Below are 16,084 nucleotides of genomic sequence, written 5' to 3' on the forward strand. Positions count from 1 at the left end.
CTATGGAAATCAATGACATTTTTACATCTTTCTGTTTTTTATTGCATACCTTATTTTAGACTCACTAATGTCATCGCTGGGTTTCTGTGCCTCTCCATGCAATGGGGACAGATCATGGCTAGTGAGATTGGGTCAGCAGGGTACTTTACATAGCTTATTGAAAACATCACAGCACCATGCCTCAGTACTCCTTTCATGAGTCCTCAGCCCTGATGTAAGCAGTGGGCTGGCTCTTCAGAAGAGTTATGCAAACATCAAAACATGCTTTTACAGGCATGTGCCCATTTGGAGGAGTGGACCTTCCTAGGTAGACTACATTTACATGCAGACTGCCCAAGGTAATGCCCACATGTGATGCTAAGCCCCCATGATTCAAAGAAGTGAAATCCTATAAATGATTAGGGGCAGGTCAGGAACATTCAGACTGGGCAGGAAAGAGATAAATGTTGCTGGATGTCCTCCAGCCATGAAATAAGGCCTGATCTAACTGATTTGTTTCAGCTTCTAATCCACACCGTGAGAAACTCACAGTGTGCAGTGAAATCAGAGTAAACAATATCAGTTCAGTAGAGGACCCTCTACAACTGTGCAAGACTGGAGGGAAGGCTGTCCAGCTTTAGAAAGTATCTAAACCCAAGAAAAAAATACAATATACTGCAGCTTATCAGTCCTTACAGTAGATGTGATGGCTCCATTAGTTTTCGTCAGGCTTTTTTTTATTTACAATTGGTGATCCTGCTATTAAAATACTTTCCGTGCTAACACAACAATTCCAGGACAAGGAGTGTATTTGGATTAAAGAACAGCTCCCTCTCTCTCCTCATCTTTATATAGCATAGTGGGGGTGTTCTGTAGTTTACAGGGGTAAACTGGACAGGGCTACTAACACTGGTTAAAGCTGAACTGCAGGTATAACTTACAATGCAAAATTACATTAGCCCCATTAAGAAAAACTAGCATAGAAAGGCTGAAGTCAGACCTCATGATCCTCTGGTCACAGATGTCCCTCTATGCAGTAAGAATTTCCCTACCTATGTTAGCGGTGTAGATTTATTGCCCTCTGGACCTCTCCTACAAACATAAATTGACTCTATATGCCTAATGCAGTCCCAATTTCAAGAGTTTCACCTCTGTTAAAACCTTTTAGGAGGCCTGAGGTTTGTAGTAAAAAAGAAATGTTTATTGAAGCTAGAGTTTAAAGAAGTTTATATTAGAGTTGACAAGTAATTGTGTGCAAGAACAATAATCAATTTACAATAATATAAAATATTATGTTTATCATTTATAGCATTACTATAACTTTTATACCCAGCTCTGCTCCCTAGTACTGACTATGCATGCAGCTCCCCTGCTGCCTGCCCTTGACAGTTCATGTTAAGATCAATGATACATATTGTCACAGTTGACACTGCCAGCTGGTACAATCCCTGTTCCTACACTTCTCACCCCTGTACCCCCTCCTGCATACCTTTTCCTACACTGTTCACCTCTGCACTCCTGCATCCATCTTCCTATAATTCACACCTCTGCACCCCCTGCATTCCTCTTCTTACACTGCTCACCTCTGCACCCCTAGATCCCTCTTCCTACACTGTTCACCTCTGCTCCCCTGCATACTTCTTACACTGCTCACTGCTGCACCCCATGCATCCCTCTTCCTACACTGTTCACCTCTGCACCCCCGGCATACCTCTTCCTACACAGGCCACCCCTACATCTGCTCACCTCTGCACTGCCAGCATCCCTCCTCCTACACTTCTCACCTCAGCACTCTCTGCATCCCTCTTCCTACACTTTTCACCTCTGCACCCCCAGCATCCTTCTTCCTACACTCACCTCTGTACCCCCTTCTTACACTTCTCACCATGGCACCACCTGCGCTATAATATGCAAATATGCTGTGCATAGCAAAAGGCCACCCAGTGGTTTAATTCTGTGACTTACTGGCTTCAGTGCATTTTGTTTCACTGACATTTGCAGATCAGAACAGTCAGAGAAAAGTCAAATGTTCTTATCATTATTATAATACAGGATTTATATAGTTGCAACAGTTTGTGCAGCGCTTTACAAAATATGAGGAGACAGTACAGTCACAATACAATTCCATACAAGTGGATTAGAAGGACCCCGATCTACATGCTTGTTTACAGATCAGGGACTAACAGCATGGAAGCAAGAAGGTCAGCATAACAGCCAGGCAACTAGCATTTTATAGGGCAATATGAGCAATGGCAATCTCCATATTTCTCCTATAGCATTTCTCCTAAATGAACTTAGTATCAGAAAGACATTTTCTTTGGACAGCTGTATTCCTGTAGAGGGAGCCCTAGCACTGAGTAACCATTGAACATCTTTCTAAAATATAAGCTTTGTCAGCTTTGTTATGTGATTTCACATAAACGGAAGCTGCTCTAAGAACATTTTTAACATTTCTGGGAACATTTAATGTTATTGAAAATAAATATTTAAAGTTTATGTATTTGGAGAGAATTTCCTTCACTTCTTACCCTTGCAATGCAACAGAAAATTAAAAGCAATCTCTCCAAAGTGAGGCAAATTTCCATTTCAGACAGTTGTCACCATCACATATTTTCTCTCACCTCTTGTTCTGATAATAACTCTAACATTTGGAATTTTCCCATCACTTTCTGTCTTTGTGCCAGTGGTCACCAGTACATACAGAGGGGTGAATTTTCCCAGCAGGGACACAGTTTTGCCTTTTACACGTTTAAAACAGCATACAATTTAGTAATGCAAAGAAGTTTTAGAATCTGTCTTTAGTGAAAACAGTAAAAACAGAGTATCCATCAAGAGAGAAAGAAAAGGAAGAGTATCCATCCACAGAGAAAGAAAGGGAAGAGTATTCACCAAGAGAGAAAGAAAGGAAAGAGTATCCATCCAGAGATAAAAAAAGGAAGAGTATCCATTAAGAGAGAAAGAAAAGGAAGACTATACATCAAGAGAGAAAGAAAAGGAAGAGTATCCATTCAGAGAGAAAGAAAAGGAAAAGTATCCATTCAGAGAGAAAGAAAAGGAAGAGTATCCATCCAGAGATAAAAAAGGAAGAGTATACATTAAGAGAGAAAGAAAAGGAAGACTATACATCAAGAGAGAAAGAAAAGGAAGAGTATCCATCAAGAGAGAAAGAAAATGAAGAGTATCCATCAAGAGAGGAAGAAAAGGAAGAGTACCCATCAAGAGAGGAAGAAAAGAAAGAGTACCCATCAAGAGAGGAAGAAAAGAAAGAGTACCCATCAATAGAGGAAGAAAAGGAAGAGTACCCATCAAGAGAGATATTAAAGGAAGAATACCCATCAAGAGAGGAAGAAAGGGAAGAGTATCCATCAAGAGAGAAAAAAGGAAAAGTATCCATCAAGAGAGAAAGAAAAGGAAGACTATCCATAAGAGAGAAAGAAAAGGAAGACTATCTATAAGAGAGAAAGAAAAGGAAGACTATCCATAAGAGAGAAAGAAAAGGAAGACTATCCATAAGAGAGAAAGAAAAGGAAGACTATCCATAAGAGAGAAAGAAAAAGAAGACTATCCATAAGAGAGAAAGAAAAGGAAGAGTATCCATCAAGGTAAGAAGAAAAGGAAGAGTATCCATCAAGAGAGAAAGAAAATGAAGAGTATCCATCAAGAGAGGAAGAAAAGGAAGAGTACCCATCAAGAGAGATATTAAAGGAAGAATACCCATCAAGAGAGGAAGAAAGGGAAGAGTATCCATCAAGAGAGGAAGAAAGGGAAGAGTATCCATCAAGAGAGAAAAAAGGAAAAGTATCCATCAAGAGAGAAAGAAAAGGAAGACTATCCATAAGAGAGAAAGAAAAGGAAGACTATCTATAAGAGAGAAAGAAAAGGAAGACTATCCATAAGAGAGAAAGAAAAGGAAGACTATCCATAAGAGAGAAAGAAATGGAAGACTATCCCTAAGAGAGAAAGGAAAGGAAGAGTATCCATCAAGGTAAGAAGAAAAGGAAGAGCATCCATCAAGAGAGAAAGAAAAGGAAGAGTATCCATCGAGAGAGGAAGAAAAGGAAGAGTATCCATCAAGAGAGGAAGAAAATGAAATGAATCCATCAAGAGAGAAAGAAAAGGAAGAGTATACATCAGCAGAGGAAGAAAAGGAAGAGTATAAATTGAGAGTAAGGAAAGGAAGAGTATCCATCAAGAGACAAAGAAAAGAGAATATGGAAGAACGGCAGCGAGTGAGCTGCCGGAGCTTTGGCACAGATCAAGATGTTGGATCGGCTGAGTCAAATTCCTTCTGCACTTTGGCTCAGTATGTTCGGCTGATGGTAGTGCAGCCGAAGGCAGCCGATGTACGGCTGATGTTAGCCGATGTATGGCTCAAATCAGACGTACAAGCCAGAAGTAAATAGCCGAACGTTGTTCGGCTCACTTAATTTCTGCTGGGTTATTCACTCTGCTGCCTTCGGCAGCTTTATGAATAACCCCCTTAGACTTCACCACCACTGCTTAGACCTTTAAAAGACAAATAACATTAATGGTAAACATATTAAAAAGTGGCCTAGATCTCGACCTACTGGTGGGAAATTGTAAATAAGAAATATATGCTTTTTCAATTTTACCAGACCTGAACCACTTGCTGTACAGGGCATTTTCTTACTATTTGCGCACTCATGATAAAATATAATTTTTTGGCTAGAAAACAGCTTCAAATCCCCAAACAATGATATATGTTCTGAAAGCAGAGGCCTTGTAGAATAAAAAAAATGCTAGTTGCAATTTTTATGTCGCACGGTTTTTGTGCAAATGTTTATCAAACCAGTATTTTTAGGAAAAAATAAACTAAATAAAAATTTAGTGCATAGAAATATAGTATAATACTAGGACTGGTACTGATTAAAATTTTCATGTTTGATTAATCACATTTTTTTTAATCGATTAATTATAACGCACATACAGATCCAACTTCTTTTAGCTGATCTGCTTGCATTGCAAGTCTGCATTAGTCAGTGGTAAATGTGGTATACACTATATACAATCACCCGACACTAGTTAGTTTCAACAATCCATGACTTAACTTCACACTTTACACAAATACGTTTTAAATTCAAACTGTAGCACTGACGTAAGTTATTTTTTTTTAAACTTTAAGAAAAACATAGAGAGTTAGTTTAATTATAAAATGTATCCAGTATACTGACTGTCAGTCACTTTATAGTAGGCAAGTTTTTATTTATTTATTTACTTTTTAACATTTTTATTTATCTGATTCTCTTTCACTTTTTTATTTGTTAGAATTTTGTTTTCTAATTATTTTTTTATTTCTTTATTTTTTTAATCTTACTATCTTTTACTTTTTATCATTTTCATTATTATTTTTTACTTATTTTTTCATAAATGTTTATTTATTTTATAATTTATCAATTTTTATTTATTTTTTTATTTTATTTTTTATTTTTTTCACTTAACTTTATTGCTATCACACAGGAGCTAGCTAACAAGCCCCTGTGTGATAGCATTTGGAGGTGACAGGTTCTCTTTATTGAATCTGTCACCTCCAATACAGGAGTTCTAGCACAGCACTGTGCTAGAACTCCTGTGACAGCTGAGGGCTGTGAGTGCAGCTCTCCTCTCACTGTCTATATGGTAGCGCCGGGCCTGGGCCCAAGTGGCTCCGTCGGCTAAAGAAGGGAAGGGGGGAGGAGTCCAGTGACGTTGATGTCTGTGACGTAACCGGATCCCCGACGGGACTCCCGGAAGCAGACGGAGAGGTGAGTATGATCAAATTAATTTTGATAGATTAAAAAAATTAACGATTAATCGAGTAATTAATCGTTAATTTCCGCAGCCCTATATAATACCCAATATTTTTTGGTAAAATATGAAAGACGGGATCATGTCGGGTAAATAGATACCAAACATGTCAAGCCTTAAAATTGCATTCACCCGTGAAGCCGCAAAAAAGTAAATACCCAAAATTTCCCATAGGGAACATTATGCTACACATGTTACATATCGCTGCGAACATCGGAGTGAGAGCAATAATTCTAGCCCTGTCAATCACTGTTAGCACATCAGTTTAGTGCTTAAAAAAATAATTTTTGCATTTTTTTTTATGTTACTTTAATTTTTTTATCATTTTTAAACACTTTATTTTATTAATTTTTACACTAATCTTATTGCTATCACATAGGGAGCTAACAAGCACCCTATGTAATAGACAGACGTATTGCGGCCTGGAAGTGGTTAAAAAAAATGTTTGATTTTTTTTTTACTGCACTAGATATAAATGTTATTGTCCTTTTATAAGGCCCTTGAAACTATATTGCATAATTATTACCTTAAATTGTAAATAAAAATAAGCTATTGAAGGCACTACCACCACTGGACTAAACAATCCACCAATCAAGGTGTGACGACATGGTCATCAGTTTATGGGTTATATGTGTATTGGTGGGTTATGTGTAATTATGTTACACTGTGTAACCTGTTTATCAAACGACTGTCAGCGCCACCCCTTGTTAGCTCTCTTTGTATTCCCAAGGAGCTCAGGACAATGACATTCTCCTGCGTCTGGGGCTCTTTAGCAGCTGGACCCCTGCTGGGTTGTGCAGTCAGAATGTGTAGAGAGGGCAGGGTGGATGTGATGGGATAATAATCTGATCACTTTGTGTATAAAAGGTTGCACAGTTGCTCAATAAATCAGAGTTTGTTTCACCCTACACGCGGTCCCGACTAGTGACTGGGGAAATTGGTAGCTAAAGATCAGCGGGTTGCAATATCTCCTGAGCAAGGAAAAATACAGCGGCGGACATACTCATCCTGAATACCGGGATCCGTCACATTGGTGGCAAGTGGTGGGATGCTCTTCCTTGCCTAAGGAGACATTCAAACCACCAACGGGACCAAGTTTTCAGTTGACATAGGAGAAGCGCTACAGTTGCCTGCGGCCATGGAAGCGCTGGCCCAGTTCGACAATCCGGGTTCTGCCCAGGACATGCTGTGAAGGAGAGACGCTTTGTGCTGGGAGGTCTGGAGGGAGACTCTTCAATTGAAGCAGCACTATTGTGGCAAGTTCCTCCCTACATCTGCGGAACGATACTGGCTACAATGGGACTTGCGTGTGCCTTTCCTGGGAGAGCAGCCCCGGGAGGAATGGCTGTCGGAGCTGGATGGGCTGCTCCAAACAGGACTGATGCTGGACGATGGGTATCGGGCACTGCAGTGGTATGCCACCCAACTGTGTCCGTGGCTGGAGAACAATGATCCTACAGAGGGCTATAACTTCGGCGGCCCGGGACTAATATTTGAGGCGCTCCAGGAGGAAACACAATTTGGTGCACAGGAGTGGAGATGGGAGGACATACGTGATTTTAGGGAGTTGGAACTCCCCAGTGAGCTCGGATTGAGAACTGATTTGGACTTTAATTACTCAAGAATGAAAGCTGGAACAGGCATACAAAAGACTGTTCAATACTGCTCAACAGCATGCCCCAGCAACCACAGATGTCATGGAGCTACTAACCCCAGCAGAAGAGCTGGCATCAGGGCAGAGTGCTGCTGACCTCTGTCCAGCACCAACAGCACCTCTTAAGCTCCAGGGAGACGGGGCAGGCAGCCGACCTCTCTCCCCAGCGGCTGAGTGAGTTCCAGGAAGATCAGGTAGCCGACCTCTCTCCCCAGTGGCAGACGAAGTTCCAGGGAGAAGAGGTAGTCAACCTCTCTCCCCAGTGGCAGGTCAGCAGTCCGGGAGAGGAGGTGGTTGTCCTCCCTCCCCAGCAGCAAATTGGGATACAGGGAGAGGAGGTGGTCGTCCTTCCTCCCCAGCAGCAGTTTGGAATCCAGGTAGAGGAGGAAGCCGTCCTCCCACCCCAAGAGCAAGCCAGAACTGAGATTGTGGTTTCCCCAGCAGAAGTGCTGGCACCAGGGCAGAGTACCACTGGTCCATGTCCCGCACTGTTGTCTGTTCCAACCTTCATGGGAGAACAGGAAGCCAGCCTCTCTTCCAGCACGTGGCTTTGGGGAGAAGATATCGTCTTTACTTCTCCCCAGAGGCAGCATGTTTTTCAGAAAGGCGCAGATGACATCTCTCCCCAGCAGCAGAGGCAGGGGGTCCCATGGAAGGAATTTGGGGATTTTTACTGCCCGACTAACACAGGTTCAGACCAGTTAGGGGACTGGGACCTGGTTAGTCTACCATTGGGGGGGGGGGGGGATGCCACAGAACCCACCGTGACCTGGGCTCCTGGAGGGCCTTGACGTCCAGCCTCCTTCCCAGCAACTATGGACCTAGGATTATGGAGACCCCCCTTGTTTGGTTGAATGGATGGCTGTTGCGGTGGAGCCTGGCCCTACAGCCGTCCAATTTCACTATTCAATATCGGCTCTGGAAACACAATGCTAATGCCGATGGACTATCTCTGTAAACGGAATTGGAAGAGTGACTGTAACATCATCGATATCCCCAAGTGGGCCCGTAGAGGGTCTCAGCGGGTCTGCCATCCTTTAACTTGGGGGAGTTATGTGACGACATGGTCATCAGTTTATCTGTTATATGTGTATTGGTGTTGGGTTAGGTGTAATTATGTTATACTGTGTAACCTGTTTATCAAAAGACTGTCAGCACCACCCCTTGTTAGCTCTCTTTGTACTCAAAGGAGCTCAGGACAATGACATTCTCCTGCGTCTGGCCAGACCTCTGCTATGGCTGTCTGGGGCTATTTAGCAGCTGGACCCCTGCTGGGTAATAATATTTTATTCAAGGGATTTTCTAGGAACTTACATGTTTCAGCCAAAGATTGGTTTCCATGATCTGATTGACTTCATCCTGTGGACATACACAAAGAAAAGAGTTACTATACTATACTATAGCAGTAGTTTTTAATAGTTTTAGTGTAAAATGTACATTGTTAAAGTGGGACTCCTATTGAGGAGATTCATTCTCACTTCTTGTAACTGTCACTAGGAGAAAAATTGAGGGCAAATCTACAACTGTGTAGTAATAATTGGAACACGTCTAGTTTATTAAGGCAGGCGTCCCAATACTTTAGTGTATATACTGTATATATATAGTGAAGATGTTAGCTTGGCAGCGGGTGTGTGTGACTCCCTGGTTGAGTTTATGAAACAATAAATAGGCACAGCAAGCAACGATTTCTTTACGTGAAAACACATGTGCAGTTTATTTACACTATTTACAATCAAAAATGAGCAAAACAAAAAACAGCATGAAAATAAACCCTTGCCTCTTGGCAACTTACTATACACAGAGTTTTCCTCACTATCAACTAGGTGCAACCTTGTGCTGCCTCTAGCACCTATCTTCCTACCGAAGAAACTACCACACAGGCTGTGTCTCACCACACGAGTTTGTTTTTTCTTTTTCACCGCACAGGTAGGTACAAAGCTTCCCACTCTAACGGGCACAAAAACTGGTTCCAGGGTGGAGCAACTCCCTAAGCAGGCTTGAAGTTTTTATAAAGGTCCTAATGAGCCAGCTTGCTTCAGCTGGGCTCATTACCTCTACCACTCAAGCACTCCCAGTACTCCCACTAGTGGAAGCAATCCATATATAACCTGAACCTGGGACGTACGTGTTTGCCATCCTGGATGCACCCAGGCGATTTTACCTGCCTGCTGTCACATCCCCGCCTCCCCTTGTTTCAACATTGGAGTTGGAATACAAGTAGCCAGGCAAGCATGAACCCCATGATAAAGCATCCACATTACACGTCTGTACACAGGGCAATGGTTTACAGTAAAGCTAAATTCTTATAGGGTCTCCTTGTTTTGGGCCATCCACTTTAAGGGAGCATGATCAGTTACCAGGTCAAAGTGTCTACCTAGCAGATAATACCTAAGCGAGTCTAGAGCCCACTTCACAGCTAAACTTTTCTTTTTAATAGTGGCATAGTTTAACTCGTGGGAGTTCAATTTTCTGCTAAGGTAAATGACTGGGTGCTCTTCACCACCATTCCAAACCTGAGACAACACTGCTCTCAATCCTACATCTGATGCATCAGTCTGCACTACAAAGTCTTTTAAGAAGTTAGGTAAGTATAACACAGGTTGACTACACAAGGCCCTTTTCAAAGATTGAAAAGCTGTTTCTGCTTCTGAGGACCATTTAATCATGACAGACTCCTTACCCTTGGTCAAGTTGGTCAGGAGAACAACCAGTGAAGCAAAGTGAGGAATGAATCGCCGGTAATGGCCAGCGATTCCTAGAAATGTTCGTACCTGCTTGTTGTTGTTGGAACGTGGCCAATTCTGTATTGCCTCAACTTTGTTTATTTGGGGTTTAATTATTCTCCTCCCAATGGTATAACCAATATATTTTGCCTCCTCTTGCCCAATGGTAAATTTTTTGGGGTTGACCATAAACCCAGCTTTCCGTCTAGAGTCTAGCACAGCTTGAGCTTTTGCCAGATGTGAGGTGCCAACTCCCATCGTGTTAGGGTACTAGCACGATGGGATGGGACCAGTCACTTTGGGACTCCTCTAGAACACCTAGTTCAAGCACTCCCCGGACTTCTATATGCATTGCCTCTTGTCTGGCTTCTGGAAATCGATAGAATCTAATTTTTACCCTTTCACCTGGCAGGGTGATAATATCATGTTCTATTCCCAGATGTTTGTCCCAGAAGCTCTGAGAAGACCTCTTTCTTCTGGAGCACAAATTATTTAACTTCCTGTTGTTGGGTTTTTGATAAGGTGACTGCTATCCCAACCTCAGGAACCAAATAATCAGATTAAGGTGGTGATGGTGAAGTCTCTGCTACTAGGGGTTCCCTATCTTTCCAGGCTTTCAACAGATTTACATGATATATTTGTTCTGGCTTTCATCTTCCTGGTTGTCTGACCCTATATTTCACTTCACTCACTTTTTCAATTATCTCATAGGGATATAAATGGGGAATACTCCCCCATTTCCTTTACATCTGTCATAAAATGAAATGTTCCTACACAATTTGTGTAGACAATATACTCACACCTCCCAAGTGTCCCTAATTTGGAGGGATTGTCCCTCATTTGGAACCAAATCCCTCTGTACCCATTCCCCCCTTTTTTCCTATGTACACATATCTATAAATGTACTATTTACCTAAAGTGATAGTCTGCACTATAACCTTCATCTTATCTCTTAATGATCTTGTTTGCTATTTTGAAAAGTAAGTATATAGTAAAAGTAATGGTGGAGAAAAACAGTTCTGGGTTTAACCCATCATTTTTGGCATACAAATTCTTAATGCTCTGCATAACTATGGATGAGGCAGGGGTGTGTCCATTGTCTAAATACTGGAAGGTGTCCCTCTCAGAAAGTTGGGAGGTATGACATTGCTGTCTTGAAGAAACAGATGCTCAAAGATCCCTTGGAGACCTTAACTTTCATCCTCCACCTCAGCAGAGATTACATGGCCAAATGGCAATGAATTTGGTATGTGACCAACCAATTGCAGATCCAATGGACAGATGTGGTGTTACATTTCAGTTCCATTTAATCACTCAATACATTTTTAAAAAGCAAGCAAAATAACATAAAAATGTAAAATCTCACCACTTTGACTAGCTGGGACAGTGACACTTCAAACAGCACAATGACAGGATTGGATACATTCTCCACGGGTCGAATGTATGGGTTGTACTTATTAAACAAGGTTTTATATAGCTTGTACTCAGGATCAGAGCAAGCACACACTGAAATCAAAACAAAGTGACAATGTTATAAAGTGTCCAGGCAGAGAATATAAATGGTGGAATATGCGAGGAAACAGCAAGGAACACTTCGATGTGCCCAATTCTATAACTAGCTGAAAATACACTTCTTACATTAGTTGTATATAGAGGTGCACCGAAATGGAAATTTCAAAACCGAAATGAAACCGAAATAAAAAAATTGTCAAGCCGAAACTGAAAATGTTTTTTTTTTTACATTTTTAAATTTTTTAAATATTTTATCTTTATTTATTTGTATAAACTTTTTCATTTTTTAGATTCATTTTTATTTATTCATTTTTTATCAAGTATTTTTATTTTCCATTTACTTTTAGGGGCTTCCGGGGAAATATTAGGGGTCTAAACAGACCCCTGATATTTCCCTTTTAAAATAGAAAAAAGTCCTCAATCTCTTTTTCCGCAGCCCCTTTTATAAATGAACAGGAATCCTCTGAGTGTTCCTGTTCATTTATAACATGAGGACAGAGTATGTTTACTATAACCACAATCATGAATGAACAGGAGGTGATGTAGATCACTTCCCATTCATTCATAATTGAGGATATAGTCAACATGCCATGGCCTCAATTATCTACAAACACTCAGCAATCACTGATAACAGCACTCTCTCAGCACTCTCTCTCCACCCTGACACGCTGTCACAGGAGGCTGAGCGAGAGAAGCGGGGAGGAGAGCTCAGCCTCCTGTGACACCGCTCTGCCGGACTGTGATAGGAGGCTGAGCAGTGTGGGAGGAGAGACGCCGGCCGCTCACAGCACAGTCTCCTCCCGCAGCGCTCGGCCAGCTGCCACACTTTCTCTTCTCCCCGCTGGGACACAGAGCAGCGCCCACCGGTGAGGAAAGAAAGCAGGGATGCGCCGATGTATTGGCACAAAAATGCACTTTCGGCATTTAAACAAAAGTGCCATTTTCGGTCAATATGTTTTGGCAGCCGATATATCGGTGCATCCCTAGTTTGAATATAATGTATATTGATAGTATCGACTTCTTACAAAGCAGTGCCTAAATGTGGTACTACTCCTTTAACTACCTCCCGGCCGGCCGTTGTATATAAATGGCCGACCGGGAGCTTCCTGGATGTAACAGGCCATATATACACGGCCTGTTAGTCCCGTCAACTCGAGCGCGGCGCGCGTGCGCGGGAAAGACACAAAATTTTAAAACTGGCAGCGATGCCTGTTAACATACAAGCGATCCACCGGCTATAGAGCCGGCGGATCGCTTGTATGAGGTCCCGGTATGTGCGCCCCCCTCCTCCGCGGCTCCCCCCCTCCCGCTGTCACGCTGATCCCGGGCTCTGCTGTGCCCGGGACCAGCATAGTGCCTCTCTGACATGGGATTAGAGGGAGGTCGGTTCACGACCTCCCTCTGGTCCCCTCTCCGCTGTCAGAATGCGGAAGTGTTGTATATTACATCACTTCTGCATTCTCGTGGCACTCTCCAGCTTCAGATGCTGGAGAGAAGCTGATGAAGCAGATCTCTGCTTCATCAGCTTCTTCAGGGGGGTCCTAGGTGACATTAGGGGTCTTGGAGACCCCTGATGTCTCCATAAAGAGGACCTGACATATCTTTTGCTATTACATAGAGGGGTTTCTTAGCCCCCTCTGTGATAGCAATAAAGTTAAGTGGAAAAAAAAATATTAAAAAAATTAAAGTTTCCCCAAATTTTTTTTAAGTTACACAGAAAAAAGAATTTAAAAAAAACAATTTTTTTTAAAAAAGTCCCCACCCCTACATACACGCATGTAAACATGCGTCAGGTGCGCACACCTGTGAAAACGACGATTGCGCCCATTACGCCGCACATGTTACATATCGCCGCGAACGTCGCAGTGAGAGCAATAATTTTAGGGCCATCAATCACTGATAACACGAAACTGATGAGCTGTAAAAGCTTTTAAAGCATCGCCTATGGTCAATTTTGGGTATGCTAGTTTTTTGCAATTTTCGCGGGTGAGTGCAATTTTTTACCCGCCGTGACCCTGCCTTTTATATTTTACCAAAAAATTGGGTAATAATAATTGTTTATAACATAATGCAAAAAAAACTTTTTCAGTAATTTTTCCTGAATATAGTAAAAAATAAAACCTGCATTGGTGATTACTGTAAATAATACCACCAAAAGAAAGCTCTGTCTGTCCCCAAAAAATGGTATAAAATTCATATCAGTACAGCATTGCATTACGGAATAAATATCAGTCAAAGAGTGATCGCATTGCAGTCAGAGGGCGTGGCTACGGTGCCATTCACTATAATGGCCCGCCACTCCCCCTCCAGCCTGGCAAAAAAGTGAGCCAGCCGCAATGCGGGCAGTGCGTTCTGGCCATAATCGGACCGGAGCACACTGCTTATGGTATGAACTAACCATAAGCCCTGCGTCCAGTAGACATGTGCGATTCGTTTTGGAAAAATTAGTTTTCCGGACGAAATTTTGTCAGCGGTCGTCTGTACGCATTTTCGTTTGTGGACGAATTTTCATTGCAGCAAAGTGACAATTTAAAAAAAAAAAATGTTTGCTGCAATGAAACGAACGATACGAACATGAAACGGAAATTAACATTCGTACCGAATACAGCTAACAAATTTCGTCCGAATCCCGAAATAACGCAAAATCCGAATCAAAACAACATGAAACAAAACAATTTTTTTGCCGGTGCACATGTCTAGTGTCCAGTGGGTCACGAAGCCCTGCGTCCAGTGGGTTACGAAGCCCTGCGTCCAGACGTCACCCGGCAGGATAAGGTATGCCGCTGGGTCCCCTCCTCTCTCGAGCTACTGTCGGGCTCTCGGTCCTTGACCGAGTGCCCGACTTTTCAGAGGGGGGGTGACACCAAAATGACCATCATTTTGGTGTCACCCCTCCAATGGTGTCACCCGGGTGCGGGCCGCACCCCGCTTGTGACACCACTGATTTTACCTCACTTCCTGTCCCTATTACACTTCTACTATAAATAGTTCTAACCCCTTTCTACTCTACTAAAAATGGGATTTTGTCTTTGTCCCTCATGGAGAGATTTCCCATGACTTCCTGTCCAGGCAGGAACATGTACACAATGGCAATAATAATTGGACAGAGGTTCTAACTCTTCCCTGCATTACCAAAAAAGAATTCTCTAGGAACCATAAAAGTATGAAGACTCAGCAAAGCTCTGATTTCTGGTGTATTTTGTTTGCTCAAATGTTTACTACATACAGTATATGTTATCATCCAACTCTTTGCTTCTAACCCTTACTCTGTACAGTGTTATGGGAGATGTTAATGATATAGAGATCAGTTCTATAATAAATACTAAATAGCTTGATTATCCCTTAAAGTGAACCTGTGGCCTGTCTATGAACATTCACGTCAATGAACTTTTAAATAACCTTAACTGACCTCTGTAGCTGAAGGCACTCTGAAGCAACTCATCCTTGAGCGTTTACAGGAGACGGACTAAAAACCTTATCTTTCAGTAGCCCAGATAACCTTGTTCTGTCCTCCCAGAGCAACTGTTCTTAGTTTACATTAGGAATGAATCCCACCAACACTTTAAATGGCTCTTAACATCAGTAGAGGAGTCCTGATCAGGTGACTGCTGTGATTGACTGTCACAGTGCAACAGCAAAAGGTTTCCCAGCACACTCACCAGCCAGCCTGCAAAAAAAAAAAACCTGTCTAACCGCTAAGGTTAAAAACTGAGATTTTAGATACAAGTCTTCTGCAGAATATGTGACAGCCGCTCCAAAACCAGTCTGTGTAGTGCTGTCCTAACTCTAACCTATGAGAGTCTCCATCTTGGAGCATATGTAACAAAAGATAAACTGGGTGCAGGTTCGCCAGGAGGCAGCCCAACCTCCTTAAAGGCACAAGGCTCACCTGTCAGATGCCTACAACTGTAAACAGTTAGGCGGAGCTAGCTGTCACCGCTAGCTCCGCCCAATTGTTTATATGTTCCTGGCATCTGTCAAAATGCCATTCTATTTTCTATTTAGTCGAGTTGTCGCCGTCATGGACAACGCTGGACGTCGTGATTGACCCTGGATTACATCGGTGGATCCATTTTTGAGGGTTTAAAAAAAAAAAAAAGACTTGTCAAAAAAATGTCTTTTGATTTTGTTTCAAATAAAGGGTTTTTACAAAAGTCTGGCCTCTTTATTACAAGTTTATTTAACCCTTTAGTAAATGAGTAGGGGTACAAGTATCCATTACTCATTCACAAGGGGGGGCACATCTGGGTGCCCCTTTATTAAAGGGGTACCCTGATGTGAATAAGCCCCCTGCCCGCACCCCCACAAACAATGCCCCAGGGCTTGTGAGGGAAGAGGCCCTTGTCCCCATCGGCACGGGAACAATGTGCTTTTCCAGGGGTGACCCTGGAAAAGCACCCTCTCAGTGCCG

General features: G+C 42.2%; 1 protein-coding gene across 1 annotated transcript in view; it reads right to left on the reverse strand.

The window, feature by feature from the left end:
- Nucleotides 1-11,674, reverse strand: part of LOC108800695 (neuronal acetylcholine receptor subunit alpha-3-like) — a gene marked incomplete at its 5' end in the record, with an annotated part of 19,679 nt that extends 8,005 nt beyond the window's left edge. The window contains 2 exons of the mRNA XM_018572685.1: nt 8,753-8,797; nt 11,528-11,674. Of these exons, the coding sequence (XP_018428187.1) occupies nt 8,753-8,797; nt 11,528-11,674 (192 nt within the window). The remainder of the gene's footprint in view (nt 1-8,752; nt 8,798-11,527) is intronic.
- Nucleotides 11,675-16,084: the final 4,410 nt, after the last annotated feature.

The sequence above is a fragment of the Nanorana parkeri genome, unplaced genomic scaffold, assembly GCF_000935625.1.
Source record: "Nanorana parkeri isolate BGI_ZX_2015 unplaced genomic scaffold, ASM93562v1 scaffold2105, whole genome shotgun sequence".
In the NCBI taxonomy this organism is placed as follows: domain Eukaryota; kingdom Metazoa; phylum Chordata; class Amphibia; order Anura; family Dicroglossidae; genus Nanorana; species Nanorana parkeri.